We start from the raw sequence: 27,262 nt of genomic DNA on the forward strand, positions 1-27,262 counted from the left end.
TAGGTGAATAATATACAGTATTATCATTTTTATGTTTTATTTAACTAGGCAAGTCAGTTAAGAACAAATTATTATTTACAATGACGGCCTACTCCAGCCAAACCCGGACAACGCTGAGCCCATTGTGTGCCACCCTATGGGACTCGGCCAGTGCAGTTTCTTGTCTTACTGCAGTTTCTTGTCTTACTGCAGTTTCTTGTCTTACTGCAGTTTCTTGTCTTACTGCACACAAGCAATAATACTTCCCCAAACGTGAAACTCTCGTGCAGCGTAGTAGTAAGACAAGAAACTGCAGTAAGACAAGAAACTGCAGTAAGACAAGAGACTGCACGGGCCTTTTGTTTGGCAACTTTTTCAAATCATAGTCGCACACATAGCCCATAGGCTTTTATGTTTTGATAAGGTTTGTATCACAACTAAAGTGGCCCAAAAACTTCTTAAAATGAAGTTTGTGTAGAGCCTAACTGTCATACCTACGCTGCACGTGAGTTTAATGTTTGGGGAAGATAATTTTCACCGTAAAAATGCACCTTTATGATAAAAGCTCTGGTAACGCTTGCCGTGCGGTAGCAGAGAGAACAATCTACGACTCGGGTGACTGGAGTTTTTGACCATTTTTTATGCCTTACTCTGACACCGCCTGGTATAGAGGTCCTGGATGGCAGGATGCTTGGCCACAGTGATGTTTTGGGCAGCCTTTGATTTAAACACATAAACACATAGACGTGCACTCACACACGAACACACACACACACACACACACACACACACACACACACACACACACACACACACACACACACACACACACACACACACACACACACACACACACACACACACACCACACACACTGGCAGGAAGCCTACTGGCAGGAAGCCTACTGGCAGGAAGCCTACTGGCAGGCAGCCTACTGGCAGGTAGCCTACTGGTTAAGTGCGTTATGGCAGTAACTGAAAGGTTTCTGGTTTGGCTCCCTGAACCAACTAGGTGAAAAGTCTGGCAATGTGCTCTTGAACAAGGCAAAACCCTACGCTTTGATTAAAAGCCGTTGTTAAATGACTAAAATGTAATCAGGCTTGACTTCCGTGCCCTGTTACTCTGTCCTACCAAAGCTATGGCCCTCTGAGAGACCAGGGTTCAAATAGTACTTGTTTTCTTTCAATATCATGTTTGATTTAGCCTGCATGGAGTATCAGATGGGCAGGAACGCATGCACACAAACACACATATCTCATATCTCATATCTACAGTCCTCTCTGTGACCTGCTATTGGCCAGCTAGTGCTTTTGGCACAGAACCTTACAAGACCTATCTGTTATGTCAGAGAAGTTCAGGTCATGCTCTCAGCTGTCCAGGCTCTTCGGGTGGTGTCAAAACATCATCAGGTTACAGCTATGTCTTCCAGTCCGTCATATGAGAGGTCATGTGACAAAAGAGAATGTGGGCACAGATTACGGCAGAGTCACAAAATGTAATCAGCCGGTGATAACTGTCGCTCTCACGGTAATTGAGCGTTAATTAACGTAAACACATTTAGCCTTTAATGACTTCTACACACAGTCTACAAGCCATTGATGCAGACCTTTGGAACATCTACATTTTAAAAGGTCTAATAAATCCATGTAATATATTCTACACCTCCACAATAAATCCATGTAATATATTCTACACCTCCAGAATAAATCCACAATTTATTTTAGACAGGTCTAAAGAAACATGATATGAAGAAATTGTAGTCTATTTCAGAAGAACATCCTCTGAGTCAATCCTTATGTTAGGTCCTGATCTGGCCATATGTGTGTTCTACACTAGCTGTGTTCTACACTAGCTGTGTTCTACACTAGCTGTGTTCTACACTAGCTGTGTTCTACACTAGTGTGTTCTACACTAGTGTGTTCTACACTAGCTGTGTTCTACACTAGCTGTGTTCTACACTAGTGTGTTCTACACTAGCTGTGTTCTACACTAGCTGTGTTCTACACTAGCTGTGTTCTACACTAGCTGTGTTCTACACTAGCTGTGTGCTACACTAGTGTGTTCTACACTAGCTGTGTTCTACACTAGTTCATTTAGCAGACAAGATTTGCTGAGAATTCTGTGGCATTTTTTTAAATATAATTTTATAGTATGAAGAATACAATTGAACAAAGCTTAATAAAATAGACAGGAGTATGCACATGGATTTATGTGTTGACAGCTTCATAAATGGTACTCCTATATGCTTCATTTAGAGTTGTTTGTGTGCAAAGCTGTCATCAAGGCAAAGGGTGGCTATTTTGAACAATCTCAAATGTAAAATATGTTTTGTTTAACACTTTTTGGGGGTTACTTCATGATTTTCTTTGCTATTTCATAGTTTTGATGTCTTGACTATTATTCCACAATGAAAACAATTGTAAAAATCAAGAAAAACCCTAGAAGGTGTTCTGAAAACTTTTGCCTGGTACTGATAAACTGATATAAACAATATTAGATATTCTATTGAAATGGTTACTTGCATAGTGGAGTCTTTATTTTATATATATATATATATATTAATCCTTTATTTAACCAGGCAAGCCAGTTAAGAACAAATTCTGATTTACAATGACGGCAAAAGGCCTCCTGCTGGGACGGGCTGGGATAAAATAAAAAAATAAAAATATATATGTATATATGTATATAAACTCAGCAAAAAAAGAAACATCCCTTTTTCAGGACCCTGTCTTTCAATGATAATTCGTAAAAATCCAGATCTTCATTGTAAAGGGTTTAAACACTGTTTCCCCATGCTTGTTCAATGAACCATAAACAATTAATGCACCTGTGGAACGGTCGTTAAGACACTGACAGTTTACAGATGGTAGGCAGTGAAGGTCACAGTTATGAAAACATAGGACACTAAAGAGGCCTTTCTACTGACTCTGAAAAACACCAAAAGAAAGATGCCCAGGGTCCCTGCTCATCTGTGTGAACGTGCCTTAGGCATGCTGCAAGGAGGCATGAGGACTGCAGATGTGGCCAGGGCAATAAATTGCAATGTCCGTACTGTGAGACGCCCAAGACAGCGCTACAGTGAGGCAGGACAGACAGTTGATCGTCCTCGCAGTGGCAGACCATGTATAACAACACCTGCATAGGATTGGTACATCCGAACATCACACCTGCGGGACAAGTACAGGATGGCAACAACAACAACTGCCCGAGTTACACCAGGAACGCACAATCCCTGCACCAGTGCTCAGACTGTCCGCAATAGGCTGAGAGAGGCTGGAATGAGGGCTTGTAGGCCTGTTGTAAGGCAGGTCCTCACCAGACATCACCGGCAACAACGTCGCCTATGGGCACAAACCCACCGTCGCTGGACCAGACAGGACTGGCAAAAAGTGCTCTTCACTAACGAGTCGCGGTTTTGATTCACCAGGGGTGATGGTCGGATTCAAGTTTATCGTCGAAGGAATGAGCATTACACCGAGGCCTGTACTTTGGAGCGGGATCGATTTGGAGGTGGAGGCTCCATCACGGTCTTAGGCAGTGTGTCACAGCATCATCAGACTAAGCTTGTTGTCATTGCAGACAATCTCAACACTGTGCATTACAGGAAAGACATCCTCCTCCCTCATGTGGTACCCTTCCTGCAGGCTCATCCTGACATGACCCTCCAGCATGACAATGCCACCAGCCATACTGCTCGTTCTGTGCGTGATTTCCTGCAAGACAGGAATGTCAGTGTTCTGCCATGGCCAGCAAAGAGCCCAGATCTCAATCCAGAGGGCCGTGTGGGTGCAGGCTTTTGTTCTAGCCAAGCAGTCTCGGTTGAAGACAATAACTCTTAGTTGATTAGTTGAATCAGGTGAGTTTCTGCTTGGCTGGAATGAAAGCCTGCACATATATGATATAGGCTTTCACTCCTGTTGTAGTGGACTCAAACACAACGTAACGAACAAACCGCAAAATATATTGTTTATTTTATTGTTACCGTTTTCTTTTTTTTGTTTTTGAAACTTCATGTCATTTTCAGTTTGTCATTTGAAATGTCATGATAACTGTGTTTAACATGTTACAAATGCTGTTTCTAATCAAGAAGACGCTTTGGATTTACGCTTCCATTTCCTACGATCAGGGACGGGCAACTTTGACGGTGTTGAGAGCCACAAAAAATCTGAAGTCATTATGAGGGGCCATAGTGGCTGGCGGGTCTGTATACCCACATTTATATACCAAAAACTAATAATAATGCTTAGCTCATTTACATAGCCGTTCAAATCATGTAGAAATATCTTGCTTGGTTTATATATTCTACACATTTTGCCATTGGATGTAAAGAAAATGTTGTTGTTTTAAAGCAAGTATTTTGTAATTCTACAAATTTTGACCATTGGGACAGAGAGCAGATTTGGCAATGTTCTAACACATTTCCTTTAATTCTACTCATTTTTCTATGGGGTGGAGAGAAATGTGAGACTGACCAACAAAATCAAATGCCCCCCCCCCCCTCAGCTGGTGAATCCACCATGATTACTACCTTTCGTTTATAGCTGGCCGCTAGACTAATCTACTAATCAAATTTGTTTTGGCTGACATTCCAGCAGTGATAAATAACGAGAAAACAAGAGAAAAACTGTTGATGTACAACCACATTTCAAAATGGCACCTTGTGCATTCTACCCCCCTCCAGCGTCTACGAGGGCCTTCAAAAGGGGCCCCTTGCGGGCTGCCAGTTGCCCATCCCTGTCATAGTATTATGGATGAGAATAGATTTGTGTATCAACTTCAACTGATGCCATGCTTTAACAGCAAAACACTGGCCCTGTTAAATCCAAACACAAAGTTACTGTGAAAAAAAATAGAACAGTCCCACTGTAAAACTAACAACGTTAACAAATAAGATAAAATACTATTAATATCACACAAATTAAAAAGTTATGGTTACTTCATATCTGATTTGACTGAACAGGGCCGTCTGTCCTTCAACAGGGGAACAAGTGCACTAGACTTCAAGTGCACTAGACTTCAAGTGCACTAGACTTCAAGTGCACTAGACTTCAAGTGCACTAGACTTCAAGTGCACTAGACTTCAAGACCACTACTATAACGTATAGACATTGTCACTCACATGAACTGTGCTGCAACGATGATTATGGTGAATAATTTTTTTTTATAAATTCTCTACGACTAAAGGAAATCAAACCAATCTATTGTATCATTCCACACTTTGCAGAACATTCATCCTAACTTTAAAAAAAACAACAGTATCTGTGTAAACCCATAACCTTGCTACAAATGTACACTTTTAGTGTAGAGTTGAGTGATGAGGTTAACAGGCCTGAGTGAGGCCTTGTAACCCTATTCTGACCGAGAGGCTGTCACACAGTCCATTTATATACAGCTCGCTTATTGACTGGGTATCTGTTGTCCCCCCATATAGTGTCACTCCTTTTGGCCAGAGCCACATCATATCCCCTACAGGTATCTATTACCACAGTGTCCAGTACACTGCTTTCTCTAACTGTAGTAGAGTATGCAATGGGTCTGTCTAAAATAGCATTCTATTCCCTATGTAGTACACTACATTTGGCAAGAGGCCAATGTGGCTCTGGCCAAAAAGTATAGCGAATAGGTTTGCGCACAATTTTGGTAATTTACCCCAAAATTCCCAGGTGTTCCAGAAATCCTGGTTGAAGGATTACAGATTTCCTTGTTTATTTCCTTCTGATTACGTGGAATTTAGAACTGGGATTTCTGGGGAAACTGGGGATTTGGTGACAAGTTAGCAGATTTTACAGGCAACCCTTATTAAGGAACAGGGGTATAATTAAGGAACAGGGGTATAATTAAAGAATAGGGGTATAATTAAGGAACAGGGGTATAATTAAAGAATAGGGGTATAATTAAAGAATAGGGGTATAATTAAGGAACAGGGGTATAATTAAAGAATAGGGGTATAATTAAAGAATAGGGGTATAATTAAGGAACAGGGGTATAATTAAAGAATAGGGGTATAATTAAAGAATAGGGGTATAATTAAAGAATAGGGGTATAATTAAAGAATAGGGGTATAATTAAGGAACAGGGGTATAATTAAAGAATAGGGGTATAATTAAAGAATAGGGGTATAATTAAGGAACAGGGGTATAATTAAGGAACAGGGGTATAATTAAAGAATAGGGGTATAATTAAAGAATAGGGGTATAATTAAAGAATAGGGGTATAATTAAGGAACAGGGGTATAATTAAAGAATAGGGGTATAATTAAAGAATAGGGGTATAATTAAAGAACAGGGGTATAATTAAAGAATAGGGGTATAATTAAAGAATAGGGGTATAATTAAAGAATAGGGGTATAATTAAGGAACAGGGGTATAATTAAAGAATAGGGGTATAATTAAAGAATAGGGGTATAATTAAAGAATAGGGGTATAATTAAGGAACAGGGGTATAATTAAAGAATAGGGGTATAATTAAAGAATAGGGGTATAATTAAGGAACAGGGGTATAATTAAGGAACAGGGGTATAATTAAGGAACAGGGGTATAATTAAAGAATAGGGGTATAATTAAGGAACAGGGGTATAATTAAAGAATAGGGGTATAATTAAGGAACAGGGGTATAATTAAAGAACAGGGGTATAATTAAGGAACAGGGGTATAATTAAAGAATAGGGGTATAATTAAGGAACAGGGGTATAATTAAGGAACAGGGGTATAATTAAAGAATAGGGGTATAATTAAGGAACAGGGGTATAATTAAGGAACAGGGGTATAATTAAAGAATAGGGGTATAATTAAGGAACAGGGGTATAATTAAGGAACAGGGGTATAATTAAGGAACAGGGGTATAATTAAGGAACAGGGGTATAATTAAGGAACAGGGGTATAATTAAGGATCTTGTTGTTAACCCTGGCTGGCTCAAAGGAACAAAGGGATGATAGCTGATCTTAGTTCAGGGTAGTCTGTAAACTCTGTGGTGTACATCTTATGTTTTCCCTGTGCCCAGATAGTCATCTGGATGAAGCCCAGCAACGTGAACAGGGCCACTGTGGAAAGAGAGTGAGAAAACAGTTAGTTAGTAGAGTCACGAAATTGGTGACTAAAACTTAAACAAAGGAATGGGATTGTCTCCTTAGTATCACACGTACTTATGTCAGTCTTTCAATTTCAATTTCAATCTTTATCGAGACTGCAGAACTGGCAGTGTACAAGAATAACCCTTATTTACACGGTACAACATAACAGAACTGGCAGTGTACCTGAATAACCCTTATTTACACGGTACAACATAACTGGTGTGACAATCTCTCCCACAGTTGGCTATATTTCTATACGTTTTCTCATTCTGCACTTCATAAGTCAGTGGGTGTGGCTTTGTGACAAGGATCACATGATCAAATACGATTTGATTTGAAGAGCAGCTTTTTCACCGATTTGACAGCTCCAACGCAATTGTTCCCTGTCAAAACATCGAGCTATGCAGGTGTCGGATTATCAACGGTAAGCGCTTGATCTGATCCGAATCTAGGCCTTAGTATTATGAAAATGTGTGGAAGCAGCTTCTATCATTTACCACCTAAGTACACGTGAAACGAAGAAAGATGTGTAGTTTTACCTGGAACACACTGTGTCATGATGGAGAAACTCAACCACGTCCCCACCTGACAAATCAAAACAAAAACAGTAGCAGTCAGACGTTTGGGACGCACCTACTCATTCAAATGTTTTTCTTCATTTGGTCTATTTTCTACATTGTATAATAATAGTGAAGACATCAACACTATAAAATAACACATACGGAATCATGTAGTAACCGAGAAAGTGTTAGACATAAACTGACCTTCATGTCTTCAAGTAATGATGGACTGTCATTTCTCTTTGTTTATTTGAGCTGTTCTTGCCATAATATGAACTTTGCCTTTAACCACAAAGGGCTATCTTCTGTATACCACCCAGCACAACTGATCAGCTCTAACACATTAAGAAGGAACAAAATATCACAATGCATTCCGGGTGACTACCTCATGAAGCTGGTTGAGAGAATGCCAAGAGTGTGCAATGCTGTCGTCAAGGTAACGGGTGGCTACTTTGAAGAATCTCAAATATAAAACATATTTTGATTTGTTTAACACTTTTTTGCTTACTACATGATATGTGTTATTTCATAGTTTTGATGTCTTCACTATTATTCTACAATGGCAACTGAAGTCTAGACTCTCCTGTGTCACTAAGTCAATAGAGCACAACACTTGCAACACCAAGGGTTGTGGGTTCAATTCCCGCCTGGGCCAGCCATACTTAAATTATACATACAAGACTGTGTTAAAGTAGCTTCTGTGAGAGCACGGGCAGTGCCCTTGAGGCCATCTCCATTTTGAAGTATTTTCTTATTCTGTTACTTCTATGAGTTGGTAAACAAACTGAAAGGGGGCACACTGCCATCTAGAGTGTGTTTGTTTAAACAGGTATACAGACAGGGTTGGTGATTTGCTGAAACCTGCAGTTATGAAATGTTTGCTAACGAATATAATATAATTCATTGGATGATCCCTCCTGATGACCTGCATGGAATTATGGGATCCTTCGTTAACACATAGGACAAAATTGTGAAAAAATCCTCAATGGCACTGCTCAGGCTAAAACAAGCTATTGGGCTCCAGAGTCCTCTTATCTATCTCTGTGAGTTTGACCCACCTCATAGGTGTAGTTGGGACATGACACAAAGAAGAAGAGCCATGTGAAGGGGTTCCTGGTGGGGTAAGGGATCCGCTTGGGCCTCAGACCTAGTAGACAGCAGGACACAACTGTGAGAAGATGTGTATCATGATGGAAATATCTTCTCAGCTGGCAAACTACCACACAGATGTTGCTGACTCAACTAGCAATTTGTGAGAAATATTTGAGGAACTTGCTCCCTATTACCTATCTTGGCTATGACATTGTTCTGGAATATGCAATCAATACAACACATTCAGAAATGCTGGAAAGCAACTCACCATTACAGCCCAAGTTATTGAGAGCCAAATGAATTGAGAAGTTTCCAGCTTCACAGAGCTGAGAGTACAAAGAAAGAAAGAAAGAGAGAGAGAGAGAGAGAGAGAGAGAGATGAAGACAAAGGTTAAAAGAAAGAGAGAGAGACATAAATATACAAAGAGAGAAAGACAGAAAGAAAGAAAGAAAGAAAGAAAGAAAGAGAAAGAAAGAGAGAGAGAGATAAAGACAAAGGTTAAAAGAAAGAGAGAGAGACATAAATATAGAAAGAGAGAAAGACAGAAAGGTTAAAAAAAAGAGAAAAAGAAAGAGAGAAATACATTTTTTGGGAAAGAAGCCATTTCTGAAGACAGATGATGAAGAATGTTTTCCTCTGTTGTTCTGAACTCAATGACAACACAATGAGGCCGAGAGATATAACACAAGGCTACATACCATAAACACCACCAACGCAGAGTAGACTTGGAGAATAGGCTACATACCATAAACACCACCAACGCAGAGTAGACTTGGAGATTAGGCTACATACCAGAAACACCACCAACGCAGAGTAGACTTGGAGATTAGGCTACATACCATAAACACCACCAACGCAGAGTAGACTTGGAGACTAGGCTACATACCATAAACACCACCAACGCAGAGTAGACTTGGAGACTAGGCTACATACCATAAACACCACCAACGCAGAGTAGACTTGGAGATTAGGCTACATACCATAAACACCACCAACGCAGAGTAGACTTGGAGAATAGGCTACATACCATAAACACCACCAACGCAGAGTAGACTTGGAGATTAGGCTACATACCAGAAACACCACCAACGCAGAGTAGACTTGGAGATTAGGCTACATACCATAAACACCACCAACGCAGAGTAGACTTGGAGACTAGGCTACATACCATAAACACCACCAACGCAGAGTAGACTTGGAGATTAGGCTACATACCATAAACACCACCAACGCAGAGTAGACTTGGAGACTAGGCTACATACCATAAACACCACCAACGCAGAGTAGACTTGGAGATTAGGCTACATACCATAAACACCACCAACGCAGAGTAGACTTGGAGATTAGGCTACATACCAGAAACACCACCAACGCAGAGTAGACTTGGAGATTAGGCTACATACCATAAACACCACCAACGCAGAGTAGACTTGGAGATTAGGCTACATACCATAAACACCACCAACGCAGAGTAGACTTGGAGATTAGGCTACATACCATAAACACCACCAACGCAGAGTAGACTTGGAGATTAGGCTACATACCAGAAACACCACCAACGCAGAGTAGACTTGGAGATTAGGCTACATACCATAAACACCACCAATGCAGAGTAGACTTGGAGATTAGGCTACATACCATAAACACCACCAACGCAGAGTAGACTTGGAGATTAGGCTACATACCATAAACACCACCAACGCAGAGTAGACTTGGAGATTAGGCTACATACCATAAACACCACCAACGCAGAGTAGACTTGGAGATTAGGCTACATACCATAAACACCACCAATGCAGAGTAGACTTGGAGATTAGGCTACATACCATAAACACCACCAACGCAGAGTAGACTTGGAGATTAGGCTACATACCATAAACACCACCAACGTAGAGTAGACTTGGAGATTAGGTTACATACCATAAACACCGCCAACGCAGAGTAGACTTGGAGATTAGGCTACATACCATAAACACCACCAACGCAGAGTAGACTTGGAGACTAGGCTACATACCATAAACACCGCCAACGCAGAGTAGACTTGGAGATTAGGCTACATACCATAAACACCGCCAACGCAGAGTAGACTTGGAGATTCCCGTACGCTGTAAGACACACACAGCACCTTAAGCAGCAGAAACATCTATCGACACAGAGTTGTCATAAATTCATTCATTTGTTGGTTGAGAGTGGTACTCACATGGTGGAGTGTAGAGTGGGTGGTTGATGTAGTAGGCTAACCAAGCAGAAAACCCCCAGTAGTACAGGCAGTTCTAAGAGTAGAACAGTGTAGTATATAATAGAAAATAATAGAATAATATAGTATAGTATATAATAGTATAGTAATAGAATAATAGAAAATAATATAATAGTATATAATATGATAGTATAGAATATAATTGTATATAATATAATAGAATAGCATATAATATGATAGTATAGAATATAATAGTATAGAATATAATAGTATATAATATAATAGAATAGCATAGAATATAATAGTATATAATATAATAGAATAGCATATAATATGATAATATAGAATATAATAGTATAGAATATAATAGTATATAATATAATAGAATAGTATAGAATATAATAGTATAGAATATAATAGTATAGAATAGAATAGAATAGCATATAATATGATAATATAGAATAGAATAGCATAGAATATAATAGTATATAATATAATAGAATAGCATAGAATATAATAGTATAGAATATAATAGTATAGAATATAATAGTATAGAATATAATAGTAAAGAATAGAATAGCATAGAATATAATAGTATATAATATAATAGAATAGCATAGAATATAATAGTATATAATATAATATAATAGCATAGAATATAATAGTATAGAATGTAATATTATAGAATATAATAGTATATAATATAATAGAATATAATAGTATAGAATATAATATAATAGAATATCATAGAATATAATAGTATATAATAGAATAGAATAGCATAGAATATAATAGTATAGAATATAATAGTATATAATATAATAGAATAGCATAGAATATAAAAGTATAGAATATAATAGAATAGCATAGAATATAATAGTATATAATATAATAGAATAGCATAGAATATAAAAGTATAGAATATAATAGAATAGCATAGAATATAATAGTATATAATATAATAGAATAGCATAGAATATAATAGTATATAATATAATAGAATAGCATAGAATATAATAGTATATAATATAATAGAATAGAATAGTATATAATATAATAGAATATAATAGTATAGAATATAATAGAATAGCATAGAATATAATAGTATAGAATATAATAGAATAGCATAGAATATAATAGTATCTAATGTAATAGAATAGCATAGAATATAATAGTATATAAGATAATAGAATAGCATAGAATATAATAGTATAGAATATAATAGAATAACATAGAATATAATAGTATATAATAGAATAGCATAGAATATAATATAATAGTATAGAATAGAAAAGAATAGCATAGAATATGATAGTATATCAAATAATAGAATAGCATAGAATATAATAGTATAGAATATAATAGAATAGCATAGAATATAAAATAATAGTATAGAATATAATAGTATATAATATAATAGAATAGCATAGAATATAATAGTATAGAATAGAATAGAATACCATAGAATATAATAGTATATAATATAATAGAATAGCATAGAATAGAATAGTATATAATACAATAGTATAGAATAGCATAGAATAGAATAGTATAGAATAGAATAGTATAGAATATAATAGTATAGAATATAATAGTATATAATAGAATAGTATAGAATATAATAGTATATAATAGAATAGAATAGCATAGAATATAATATTATATAATATAATAGCATAGAATATAATAGTATATAATACAATAGAATAGCATAGAATATAATAGTATAGAATATAATAGTATAGAATATAATAGTATATAATATAATAGAATAGCATAGAATATAATAGTATATAATATAATAGAATAGCATAGAATATAATAGTATAGAATATAATAGTATAGAATATAATAGTATAGAATATAATAGTATATAATATAATAGAATAGCATAGAATATAATAGTATATAATATAATAGAATAGCATAGAATATAATAGTATAGAATATAATAGCATAGAATATAATAGTATAGAATATAATAGAATAGCATAGAATATAAAATAATAGTATAGAATATAATAGTATATAATATAATAGAATAGCATAGAATATAATATAATAGTATAGAATATAATAGAATAGCATAGAATATAATAGTATAGAATAGAATAGAATAGCATAGAACATAATAGTATATAATATAATAGAATAGCATAGAATAGAATAGTATATAATACAATAGTATAGAATAGAACAGTATATAATATAATAAAATAGCATAGAATAGAATAGTATAGAATAGAATAGTATAGAATATAATAGTATAGAATATAATAGTATATAATAGAATAGTATAGAATATAATAGAATAGCATAGAATATAATAGAATAGCATAGAATATAATAGTATATAATATAATAGAATAGTATATAATAGAATAGAATATAATATAATAGTATATAATATAATAGAATAGCATAGAATATAATAGTATAGAATATAATAGAATAGCATAGAATATAATAGTATATAATGTAATAGAATAGCATAGAATATAATAGTATAGAATATAATAGAATAGCATAGAATATAATAGTATATAATAGAATAGAATAGCATAAAATATAATATAATAGTATACAATAGAATAGAAGAGCATAGAATATAATAGTATATCATATAATAGAATAGCATAGAATATAATAGTATAGAATAGAATAGAATAGCATAGAATAGAATAGTATATAATACAATAGTATAGAATAGAACAGTATATAATATAATAGAATAGCATAGAATAGTATAGAATAGAATAGTATAGAATATAATAGTATAGAATATAATAGTATATAATAGAATAGTATAGAATATAATAGTATATAATAGAATAGAATAGCATAGAATATAATATTATATAATATAATATAATAGCATAGAATATAATAGTATATAATACAATAGAATAGCATAGAATATAATAGTATATAATATAATAGTATAGAATATAATAGTATAGAATATAATAGTATAGAATATAATAGAATAGCATAGAATATAATAGTATAGAATATAATAGAATAGCATAGAATATAATAGTATATAATATAATAGAATAGTATATAATAGAATAGAATAGTATATAATATAATACAATAGCATAGAATATAATAGTATAGAATATAATAGAATAGCATAGAATATAATAGTATATAATGTAATAGAATAGCATAGAATATAATAGTATATAATATAATAGAATAGCATAGAATATAATAGTATAGAATATAATAGAATAGCATAGAATATAATAGTATATAATAGAATAGAATAGCATAGAATATAATATAATAGTATAGAATAGAATAGAAGAGCATAGAATATAATAGTATATCATATAATAGAATAGCATAGAATATAATAGTATAGAATATAATAGATTAGCATAGAATATAAAATAATAGTATAGAATATAATAGTATATAATATAATAGAATAGCATAGAATATGATAGTATAGAATAGAATAGCATAGAATATAATAGTATATAATATAATAGAATAGCATAGAATAGAATAGTATATAATACAATAGTATAGAATAGAACAGTATATAATATAATAGAATAGCATAGAATAGAATAGTATAAAATAGAATAGTATAGAATATAATAGTATAGAATATAATAGTATATAATAGAATAGTATAGAATATAATAGTATATAATAGAATAGCATAGAATACAATAGTATATAATATAATAGAATAGCATAGAATATAATAGTATATAATAGAATAGTAAAGAATAGAACAGTATAGTATATAATAGAAAATAATATAATAGTATAGTATAGAATAGAATAGTGTATATTAGTATATAATAGAATAGTATAGAATAGTATATAATAGCATAGTATATAATATAACAGTATAGAAAAGCATTGTATAGAATAGTATAAAATAGTATATATTAGTAGAATGCTAATTCTATAATAGAACAGTATAGTATGTATATAGTAGTATAGAATAGTATCGTATAGAAAAGTATAGTATAGTACATAATAGTATAGTATAGTATATAATAGAACAGTATAGTATATCAATGAATAATGAATAGAATAGTATAGAATAGTATAGTATAGAATAGCATCATATAGAATATAATAGTATAGTATCCCTCCATCCCATGACATCTCAACACCAGAGGCCAGCCAGACATCAGATGTTTCGATACAGGGTGGGAAGATCACCACCTAACAACAAAAGCCCAACGCCAGCATCTATCTATCAGATTTTTTAGCCTGACTACGTTTTAATTCAGTTTTAAGAGATGAACATTCACAACCTGTTTAACCAGGTGTATTTAGCCAGGTAAGTCACTGAGAAAAAGGATCTTGTGATTAAACTTTGATCATTGACCAATTGAACGTAAACACTGTTGAAGTCCCGACTGTGTTAAGCGCCAGAGTCCCGGGGAACTGACCCTCATGATGGTTTGCAGCGGCAAGGTGCCGTCGGAGAAGCGGTGGATGAAGATGGTTTCCAACAGCCTTCTGAAGTAGTGGAAACAGTGACACACACACGCCAGCCTACAGCAGTAGAGAGAAGGGGGTAGAGTGGGGGTAGAGAAGGGGTAGAGTGGGGTAGAGAAGGTAGTGGTTGTCGTAAAGAGGACAACAGTGGGGGTGGAGAAGGGGGTAGAGTACGGGTAGAGTGGGGGTATAGAAGGGGTTAGAGTGGGGGTAGAGATGGTAGTGGTATTAGTAAAGAGGACAAGAGTGGGGGTAGAGAAGAGGGTAGAGTGGGGGTAGAGAAAGGGGTGGAGTGGGGGTAGAGAAAGGGGTGGAGTGGGGGTAGAGAAGGTAGTGGTAATAGTAAAGAGGACAAGAGTGGGGGTAGAGAAGGGGTAGAGTGGGGGTAGAGTGGGGGTAGAGAAGAGGTAGAGAAGGGGGTAGAGTGGGGGTAGAGAAGGTAGTGGTAATAGTAAAGAGGACAAGAGTGGGGGTAGAGAAGGGGTAGAGTGGGGGTAGAGAAGGTAGTGGTAATAGTAAAGAGGACAAGAGTGGTGGGTAGAGAAGGGGTTGAAGTGGGGGTAGAGAAGCTATCAGTATTTTGTAGTTGACCTTTTGACCCAAGGTGAATTGACTGACAGCATGTTCTCTTTCACAGCAATGACACAGACATTCTAGACTATTGTAGCAAAACCTTAACTCAATACCTAGAGACCTCGTCAAGAGATTCAGATCTCTTGACATAAAAGCGAAGGTGTTGGGATGACAGTCGCTGGACCCGGGTTCTAGTCCCCCAAATATAGCTACATTGGTGTCAGAAGTGTGATGGCACCTGTGAGGCCATCGGAAAAGAGTACAGAGAAACTTGAGGACACACTCTCCCGAAGGAAGCCGCTGGACCGGTCGGGGCTACCCTCGGAATTTGCTACCATATACGTACGTGACCACTGAGCAGGGATTGGAGGTATAGTCATCTTTCTGCTCGTAGATGTTGAGGAGATGGAGGAAGAAGAAAAGGTAGATGAAGAGAGGTCCGATGCACTCCGCCAGAAACACCTGTACAGGAGAAGAGAGGTTATATACACCTGTACAGGAGAAGAGAGGTCAGATACACCTGTACAGGAGAAGAGAGGTCAGATACACCTGTTCAGGGGAAGAGAGGTCACTGATAGGCAACATGTCCGCTCACTGTTTGCTGTTCCCAAAAACAGTACAGTGGGGAACAGCACCTTGTCCAATATCCCAGAAACATCGTGGTCTCACCATGGTCCACCCCAGCTGCGGTCCCAGGTCGTGGAAGAACATTGTTACCGTGGTTCCCACCGGTAGATTCTCCAATACCTCATCATCCTTCAGGGACTCCCCATCTGACAAAATGTAGTGTTTTCATGGTTACAGTTCTGTATAACAAGATGCTTTATTTAGCAGCCGTTTCCCGGTCACAGATTAAAACCTAGTCCTGTACTAAAAAGTGCTTTCAACAGAGAATCTCCATTGATTCTTACTTTTCAGTCCAGGACTAGGCTTGGTGACTAGGGGAAACGGGACCTAACTGTGTATTGAAAGAGATCTATACATAAGGGATAGAGGTGAATCATGTTGATGCTCCGAATAGACAGGGAAGACATTGGGACATTCAACCCCCCCCCCAGTCTGGAGCAGTGAAGTCACAAGCTGGTCGACTACTGCATAGCAATCTAGCTGTGCCAAAAGCCCTGAGCCTGGTTTTCCAATAACGATGGAATTGAGGTAAAATGCATCTTTAAAACACTAAGGAAAGACGATGCATTCGTTCTCTCTGCATGATGATTTGGGGAACTCATGTTACACTTACCTGACTGTTTTAACGATGCGTCGTTTCTGCAACCGACAAAAGATTTAACATGCGTTTCCCAAAACGCCACGCAGAGAGATCGGACGGACGCTAAGTGCATGGTTGGCACGTGTCAGTACCGATAGGGACGAAAGAAATGGAGCGCGGCTCTCGGATATTACCCACACATTATATTTAATTCACAAAACTGATGACGGATCATCATGTAGAGAAGACTGGCAACTTTGTATTTGTAGTCAACTTTGTTCTGAAGTTATCGGTGGTCAACAGATGGGATAAATCACGTGTCTAATATTGAACGACACACTCTGAGTAGTTGTTTCTATCTGTGGTCTGAGACAGGTGTCAGATTACAAACCGTTTTCAAGTGCAACGTTTACAACGATGGTTTTGGGGAAACGGCTATGAGATTTAACGATGCTCCTACGAAGGTTCTAACCACACCAAAGACTAATATATTGACATATATATTTCAAATACATATGTACTAATTTGAAAATTAAATACATCTAAATACATGTATTACTTAAGTATGTCCATTTATTTGGTACACCCATCTAGTACCGGTCGGACTTTTTTTGCCTCCAGAACAGCCTTAATTATTCGGGGAATGGCATTCAATCGTTGCTCAGTTGGTATCAAGGGACCTACTGTAAAGTGTGCCAGGAAAACATTCCCCACACCAGTAGACCACTGTCACCAGCCTGTACCGACGACACCAGGCAGTATGGTGACTGTATCACCGCCATGGCGATCACAAGTCATGATGGCAGTCAAATACCATGTTTATTCCCGGTTGTTTCGGCTTCTCCAAGCTCTGATGCTGCTGATGGTCATTAGTAGTCTACCAAACTTGCTAACTGCCTGGTACTCAGCACTCTATTGTCCCCCTAATCACGCTGACATCAATACAAATGTATATTAAGAAAAAAACAAATCAAACACTTCATAAGCTCATGTTCCATAACATTTCTATAGGCTATGCAATTGGGTGAGAAAACAGAGTGATGGCCTCTAATAAAAAGAAGAGAATCCCATCAGCTTCATATAGGCTAGGCCTACTATATTTATTTCTCAATGTTCCTAATAGTAAGCACATGGCTTCTCTTTACAAGAGGAGTATAGCCTACCTGGCTGGCATGAAAATGATCCAAGGCAAAAGCGTCCTCCATTCGCTAGTGCATAGTTGACCTTTGCACTAGTTGACAGGTAAATGATGGTAAATGGTACATTTGAAATCAAAACAAATTTCACATAGATATTATTTAGTAAAGACACGATTAAAACAATAATATAATAGTCAGATAGGTGAATAATATACAGTATTATCATTTTTATGTTTTATTTAACTAGGCAAGTCAGTTAAGAACAAATTATTATTTACAATGACGGCCTACTCCAGCCAAACCCGGACAACGCTGAGCCCATTGTGTGCCACCCTATGGGACTCGGCCAGTGCAGTTTCTTGTCTTACTGCAGTTTCTTGTCTTACTGCAGTTTCTTGTCTTACTGCAGTTTCTTGTCTTACTGCACACAAGCAATAATACTTCCCCAAACGTGAAACTCTCGTGCAGCGTAGTAGTAAGACAAGAAACTGCAGTAAGACAAGAAACTGCAGTAAGACAAGAGACTGCACGGGCCTTTTGTTTGGCAACTTTTTCAAATCATAGTCGCACACATAGCCCATAGGCTTTTATGTTTTGATAAGGTTTGTATCACAACTAAAGTGGCCCAAAAACTTCTTAAAATGAAGTTTGTGTAGAGCCTAACTGTCATACCTACGCTGCACGTGAGTTTAACGTTTGGGGAAGATAATTTTCACCGTAAAAATGCACCTTTATGATAAAAGCTCTGGTAACGCTTGCCGTGCGGTAGCAGAGAGAACAATCTACGACTCGGGTGACTGGAGTTTTTGACCATTTTTTATGCCTTACTCTGACACCGCCTGGTATAGAGGTCCTGGATGGCAGGATGCTTGGCCACAGTGATGTTTTGGGCAGCCTTTGATTTAAACACATAAACGTGCACTCACACACGAACACACACACACACACACGCACACGCACACGCACACACACACACACACACACACACACACACACACACACACACACACACTGGCAGGAAGCCTACTGGCAGGAAGCCTACTGGCAGGAAGCCTACTGGCAGGCAGCCTACTGGCAGGTAGCCTGCTGGTTAAGTGCGTTATGGCAGTAACTGAAAGGTTTCTGGTTTGGCTCCCTGAACCAACTAGGTGAAAAGTCTGGCAATGTGCTCTTGAACAAGGCAAAACCCTACGCTTTGATTAAAAGCCGTTGTTAAATGACTAAAATGTAATCAGGCTTGACTTCCGTGCCCTGTTACTCTGTCCTACCAAAGCTATGGCCCTCTGAGAGACCAGGGTTCAAATAGTACTTGTTTTCTTTCAATATCATGTTTGATTTAGCCTGCATGGAGTATCAGATGGGCAGGAACGCATGCACACAAACACACATATCTCATATCTCATATCTACAGTCCTCTCTGTGACCTGCTATTGGCCAGCTAGTGCTTTTGGCACAGAACCTTACAAGACCTATCTGTTATGTCAGAGAAGTTCAGGTCATGCTCTCAGCTGTCCAGGCTCTTCGGGTGGTGTCAAAACATCATCAGGTTACAGCTATGTCTTCCAGTCCGTCATATGAGAGGTCATGTGACAAAAGAGAATGTGGGCACAGATTACGGCAGAGTCACAAAATGTAATCAGCCGGTGATAACTGTCGCTCTCACGGTAATTGAGCGTTAATTAACGTAAACACATTTAGCCTTTAATGACTTCTACACACAGTCTACAAGCCATTGATGCAGACCTTTGGAACATCTACATTTTAAAAGGTCTAATAAATCCATGTAATATATTCTACACCTCCACAATAAATCCATGTAATATATTCTACACCTCCAGAATAAATCCACAATTTATTTTAGACAGGTCTAAAGAAACATGATATGAAGAAATTGTAGTCTATTTCAGAAGAACATCCTCTGAGTCAATCCTTATGTTAGGTCCTGATCTGGCCATATGTGTGTTCTACACTAGTGTGTTCTACACTAGCTGTGTTCTACACTAGCTGTGTTCTACACTAGCTGTGTTCTACACTAGCTGTGTTCTACACTAGCTGTGTGCTACACTAGTGTGTTCTACACTAGCTGTGTTCTACACTAGCTGTGTTCTACACTAGCTGTGTGCTACACTAGTGTGTTCTACACTAGCTGTGTTCTACACTAGCTGTGTGCTACACTAGTGTGTTCTACACTAGTGTGTTCTACACTAGCTGTGTTCTACACTAGCTGTGTTCTACACTAGCTGTGTGCTACACTAGTGTGTTCTACACTAGCTGTGTGCTACACTAGTGTGTTCTACACTAGCTGTGTTCTACACTAGTTCATTTAGCAGACAAGATTTGCTGAGAATTCTGTGGCATTTTTTAAAATATAATTTTATAGTATGACGAATACAATTGAACAAAGCTTAATAAAATAGACAGGAGTATGCACATGGATTTATGTGTTGACAGCTTCATAAATGGTACTCCTATATGCTTCATTTAGAGTTGTTTGTGTGCAAAGCTGTCATCAAGGCAAAGGGTGGCTATTTTGAACAATCTCAAATGTAAAATATGTTTTGTTTAACACTTTTTGGGGGTTACTTCATGATTTTCTTTGCTATTTCATAGTTTTGATGTCTTGACTACTATTCCACAATGAAAACAATTGTATAAATCAAGAAAAACCCTAGAAGGTGTTCTGAAAACTTTTGCCTGGTACTGATAAAGTGATATAAACAATATTAGATATTCTATTGAAATGGTTACTTGCATAGTGGAGTCTTTATTTTATATATATATATATTTTAATCCTTTATTTAACCAGGCAAGCCAGTTAAGAACAAATTCTGATTTACAATGACGGCAAAAGGCCTCCTGCTGGGACGGGCTGGGATAAAATAAAAAAATAAAAATATATATGTATATATGTATATAAACTCAGCAAAAAAAGAAACATCCCTTTTTCAGGACCCTGTCTTTCAATGATAATTCGTAAAAATCCAAATAACTTAACACAGATCTTCATTGTAAAGGGTTTAAACACTGTTTCCCCATGCTTGTTCAATGAACCATAAACAATTAATTCACCTGTGGAACGGTCGTTAAGACACTGACAGTTTACAGACGGTAGGCAGTGAAGGTCACAGTTATGAAAACATAGGACACTAAAGAGGCCTTTCTACTGACTCTGAAAAACACCAAAAGAAAGATGCCCAGGGTCCCTGCTCATCTGTGTGAACGTGCCTTAGGCATGCTGCAAGGAGGCATGAGGACTGCAGATGTGGCCAGGGCAATAAATTGCAATGTCCGTACTGTGAGATGCCCAAGACAGCGCTACAGTGAGGCAGGACAGACAGTTGATCGTCCTCGCAGTGGCAGACCATGTATAACAACACCTGCATAGGATCGGTACATCCGAACATCACACCTGCGGGACAAGTACAGGATGGCAACAACAACAACTGCCCGAGTTACACCAGGAACGCACAATCCCTGCACCAGTGCTCAGACTGTCCGCAATAGGCTGAGAGAGGCTGGACTGAGGGCCTGTAGGCCTGTTGTAAGGCAGGTCCTCACCAGACATCACCGGCAACAACGTCGCCTATGGGCACAAACTCACCGTCGCTGGACCAGACAGGATTGGCAAAAAGTGCTCTTCACTAATGAGTCGCGGTTTTGATTCACCAGGGGTGATGGTCGGATTCAAGTTTATCGTCGAAGGAATGAGCATTACACCGAGGCCTGTACTTTGGAGCGGGATCGATTTGGAGGTGGAGGCTCCATCACGGTCTGGGGCAGTGTGTCACAGCATCATCAGACTAAGCTTGTCATTGCAGACAATCTCAACACTGTGCATTACAGGAAAGACATCCTCCTCCCTCATGTGGTACCCTTCCTGCAGGCTCATCCTGACATGACCCTCCAGCATGACAATGCCACCAGCCATACTGCTCGTTCTGTGCGTGATTTCCTGCAAGACAGGAATGTCAGTGTTCTGCCATGGCCAGCGAAGAGCCCAGATGTCAATCCCATGAGCACGTCTGGGACCTGTTGGATGGGAGGGTGAAGGCTAGGGCCATTCCCTCCAGAAATGTCCTGGATCTTGCAGGTGCCTTGGTGGAAGAGTGGGGTAACATCTCCCAGCAAGAACTGGCAAATATGGTGCAGTCCATGAGGAGGAGATGCACTGCAGTTCTTAATGCAGCTGGTGGCCACACCAGATACTGACTTTTGATTTTTACCCCCCCTTTGTTCAGGGACACATTATTCCATTTATGTTAGTCACATGTCTGTGAGACTTGTTCAGTTTATGTCTCAGTTGTTGAATCTTGTTATGTTCATACAAATATTTACACATGTTAAGTTTGCTGACAATGTGTGACATTTGTTTTGATTTACAATGAACCATTATCATGCTCCAGGAGCAGGGTTAAAATACATGTCATCAATGCACATAATTAGAGAATGAGGACTGTTTTTTCCCATGGTTAATTTTCATGCTAGCCAGGTAGGCTATACTACTTTTGTAAAGAGAAGCAATGTGCTTAGTATTAGGACATTTGCGAAATAAAAATAGTCGGCCTAGCCTATAGAAAGCTGATGGGATCCTCCTTTTTTTTTAATAGAGGCCATCACTCTGTTTTCTCATGCAATTATTTATTTTTAATTGTTTTATTTATCTGTTATTTTACCAGGTAAGTTGACTGAGAACACGTTCTCATTTGCAACAACGACCTGGGGAATAGTTACAGGGGAGAGGAGGGGGATGAATGAGCCAATTGTAAACTGGGGAATATTAGGGGACTGTGATGGTTTGAGGGTCAGATTGGGAATTTAGCCAAGACACCCCTAACACCCCTACTCTTACAATAAGTGGCATGGGATCTTTAATGACCTCAGAGTCAGGACACCCGTTTAACGTCCCATCCGAAAGACGGCACCCTACGCAGGGCAGTGTCCCCAATCACTGTCCTGGGGCAAAGGGATATTGTTTTTCGACCAGAGGAAATAGTGCCTCCTACTGGCCCTCCAACACCACTTCCAGCAGCATCTGGTCTCCCATTCAGGAACTGACCAGGACCAACCCTGCTTAGCTTCAGAAGCAAGCCAGCAGTGGAATGCAGGGTGGTACCCTATATATAATTGTTTATACCCTACATATAATTGTTTATACCCTATATAAAAATTGTGCAACACAAGCTCATTGGCTCACATGAAGTGTTTGATTATATTTTTGAATACATTTGCATTGATGTCAGAGTGATTAGAGGGACAATAGAGTGCTGAGTACCAGGCAGTTAGCCAGTCTGGTAGGCTACTAATGACCATCAGCAGCATCCGAGCTTGGAAGAAGCCTAATTACCGTGACTAAACGGTCACGTGGAATTTGACTACCTTCATGACTCGTGACCGCCGGTGTGGCGGTAATACGGTCACCGTAACAGCCCTAGGCACAGGCTCGCCGTCCCAATGGGAAAACATTCCCGTGATGACAAACAAACTGTACACTGTTGACCCGCTGGTTACTTCTAGTGTTGAAATGTGTGATAATGTTGATATTGTTCGATATTTATACACAGTTGCATTTCTAAAAATCTTCCTCCTGTCCCTCCTGTCACTGTATATGTCAATGTGTATGTCAGTGAGGATTCAGAGGAGGACGTACCTGGGTGAAGTGACAAAGCCTGTCTGGCTGGGTACCATTTGGGATCTGTAACCATCACAAATGACTTTAGTCACTTCAGAAACATTATTAGGACGTCCTCAGGGTTTCAGGGATTTCAGGAAGTAATGTGAAGTTCCGAATTCCAAATTTGGAGTTAGAATATCAGTGTATTTCCTGAAATCTGTCTATCGCCAGCCAACTGCTAAAGACGAAATACAACAAGATATTTCATGCCATCCACTGGAATAGGGAGTGTAACACACTTGCTATAACAGACAGAGACAAGACAGATATAGGACAGAGACAGAGAAGATTGGGCCAAGACAGGACAGAGAGAGGGCGGAGACAGGCCAGAGACACGACAGAGAGAGACACAGGACAGAGACAGAGACAGGGCAGAGACAGGGCAGAGACCGGGCAGAGACCGGGCAGAGACCGGGCAGAGACCGGACAGAGACAGGGCAGAGACAGGGCAGAGACTGGACAGAGACTGGACAGAGACAGGGCAGAGACTGGACAGAGACAGGGCAGAGACAGGGCAGAGACTGGACAGAGACAGGGCAGAGACTGGGCAGAGACAGGGCAGAGACTGGACAGAGACTGGACAGAGACCAGGCAGAGACCGGACAGAGACCGGGCAGAGACAGGCCAGAGACTGGACAGAGACTGGACAGAGACCGGCCAGAGACTGGACAGAGGCCAGGCAGAGACCGGACAGAGACCGGACAGAGACCGGGCAGAGACCGGACAGAGACCGGACAGAGACCGGGCAGAGGCCAGGCAGAGACCAGGCAGAGACCGGGCAGAGACCGGGCAGAGACTGGACAGAGACCAGGCAGAGACAGAGACTGGACAGAGACTGGACAGAGACCAGGCAGAGACAGAGACCGGACAGAGACTGGACAGAGACCAGGCAGAGACTGGACAGAGACAGGCCAGAGACTGGACAGAGACTGGACAGAGACCGGCCAGAGACTGGACAGAGACCAGGCAGAGACAGAGACTGGACAGAGACAGGGCAGAGACAGAGACTGGACAGAGACCAGGCAGAGACAGAGACTGGACAGAGACCAGGCAGAGACAGAGACTGGACAGAGACAGGGCAGAGACAGAGACTGGACAGAGACAGGGCAGAGACAGAGACTGGACAGAGACAGGGCAGAGACAGAAACTGGACAGAGACCAGGCAGAGACAGAGTCTGGACAGAGACCAGGCAGAGACAGAGTCTGGACAGAGACCAGGCAGAGACAGAGACTGGACAGAGACCAGGCAGAGACAGAGACTGGAGAGAGACAGGGCAGAGACAGAGACAGGGCAGAGACAGAGACCAGGCATAGACAGAGACAGGGCAGAGACAGAGGCAGGGCAGAGACAGAGGCAGGGCAGAGACAGAGGGTACTCACAGATCTTATATAATAGACACTTGATCTCTCCAATAGTGGCATTAGGTTCCACCTGACAGAATACACATAAACAAATGGACATTAAGTATCTACTGTCCCAAAACCTCAGTTTCACAAAATTAAAGGGCTCTACTGTATCCTCATCCGGGAAGTTCAGCTTCACAGCATGAATGAAATGTAGCAGACTTCATTCCCAGATGAAATAGATCCCTAAAATCAGTACCGTGGGTTGCCTCATAATACAGAATACAACTTGTGATGACAAAACGGGAAATGTCTGGTACAGTTACTACCTACTTTTTAAACAGGTGAATTACAGAGTTTTTAACTTTAGCAGCCAATGAAATGAAATGAGGGAAGTTGTTTATATATATATTTTTTTTACTTACCTTGTCCAAGTAGCAAAGCTTCAACTTCTTGGAATCCTGAATCTCCACCTCATAGAAAATATAATTCTTATCCTTTTTGGCCTTTCCTGCCGTCATGCCATGGGCACATCTTGCCTTTATAAACTGGGCTACCACAAAAAGGCTTTTTAAATCCATGCTTCTAATGCGTACCTTCCAGGTGTGTGGTTTTCAGGCCCTATCTGCCCTGTGGTGTGTGACTGTCGGGCCCTAGTTGCTGTGTGACCAGGGGGTTAAGATAACCTCGACATGACTAACCCTGTGGTGTGTGTGTGTGTGTGTGTCTGTGCGTACGTGGGTGTGTGTGCATGCGTGTGTATATGACCCTAATAATTATCTCAGTGAGAAATAGGTTTGAGCAACATGAGAGGATGTTAGGGGGATCTGATGTTAGACTACATTGTTCCTGATGCCAATTATCTGCAGCATTTGCCATATCCTGTGCCCTTCACCGTCAATTATGTCCATATATGTTAGACACATGAACACATCTCCAACCCATCTGACTAGTCTAAACATGATATGGAATCTGATAGAACGTCCTGGCGTCCCCTTGCTACATTCTGACACGGTGACATCAGGGCCGAGTCACAAAATGGCACCCGATCCCCTAGAAAGTGCAATACTTTCGATGAGGGCCCATAAGGGATAGGCTGACATTTGGGAGGCAGTTGGAGTAGCATGTCCCTGGCTAACAGCATGGTGCTACTGTAGTAGCATGTCCCTGGTTAATAGCATGGTGCTACTGTAGTAGCATGTCCCTGACTAACAGCATGGTGCTACTGTAGTAGCATGTCCCTGGTTAATAGCATGGTGCTACTGTAGTAGCATGTCCCTGATTAATAGCATGGTGCTACTATAGTAGCATTCCCTGGCTAACAGCATGGTGCTACTGTAGTAGCATGTCCCTGGCAAACAGCATGGTGCTACTCTAGTAGCATGTCCCAGGCTAACAGCATGGTGCTACTCTAGTAGCATGTCCCTGACTAACAACATGGTTCTACAGTATAAGCATGTCCCTGGCTAACAGCATGGTGCTACTCTAGTAGCATGTCCCTGGCTAACAGCATGGCGCTACTCTAGTAGCATTCCCTGGCTAACAGCATGGTGCTACTCTAGTAGCATGTCCCTGGCTAACAGCATGGTGCTACTCTAGTAGCATTCCCTGGCTAACAGCATGGTTCTACAGTAGAAGGATGTCCCTGGCTAACAGCATGGTGCTACTCTAGTAGCATGTCCCTGGCTAACAGCATGGCGCTACTCTAGTAGCATTCCCTGGCTAACAGCATGGTGCTACTCTAGTAGCATGTCCCTGGCTAACAGCATGGTGCTACTCTAGTAGCATGTCCCTGGCTAACAGCATGGTTCTACAGTAGAAGGATGTCCCTGGCTAACAGCATGGTGCTACTCTAGTAGCATGTCCCTGGCTAACAGCATGGTGCTACTCTAGTAGCATTCCCTGGCTAACAGCATGGTGCTCCTCTAGTAGCATGTCCCTGGCTAACAGCATGGT

The 27,262-nt window shown here is 39.2% G+C and overlaps 1 protein-coding gene across 1 annotated transcript; it reads right to left on the bottom strand.

Annotated features, from left to right (window-relative positions):
* Positions 1–6,823: 6,823 nt before the first annotated feature.
* Positions 6,824–25,887, bottom strand: LOC135537403 (very-long-chain enoyl-CoA reductase-like). The gene is made up of 12 exons (XM_064963572.1): positions 25,732–25,887; positions 25,343–25,394; positions 23,939–23,983; positions 16,615–16,718; positions 16,292–16,407; positions 15,324–15,429; positions 10,903–10,975; positions 10,764–10,807; positions 8,970–9,027; positions 8,668–8,756; positions 7,589–7,634; positions 6,824–7,019 (listed from the first exon to the last, which is right to left on the bottom strand). The coding sequence occupies exons 1-12, from the start codon at positions 25,885–25,887 to the stop codon at positions 6,892–6,894; spliced, it is 1,017 nt and encodes a 338-aa protein (XP_064819644.1). The 3' UTR covers positions 6,824–6,891.
* Positions 25,888–27,262: the final 1,375 nt, after the last annotated feature.

This window comes from Oncorhynchus masou, unplaced genomic scaffold, assembly GCF_036934945.1.
Source record: "Oncorhynchus masou masou isolate Uvic2021 unplaced genomic scaffold, UVic_Omas_1.1 unplaced_scaffold_768, whole genome shotgun sequence".
In the NCBI taxonomy this organism is placed as follows: domain Eukaryota; kingdom Metazoa; phylum Chordata; class Actinopteri; order Salmoniformes; family Salmonidae; genus Oncorhynchus; species Oncorhynchus masou.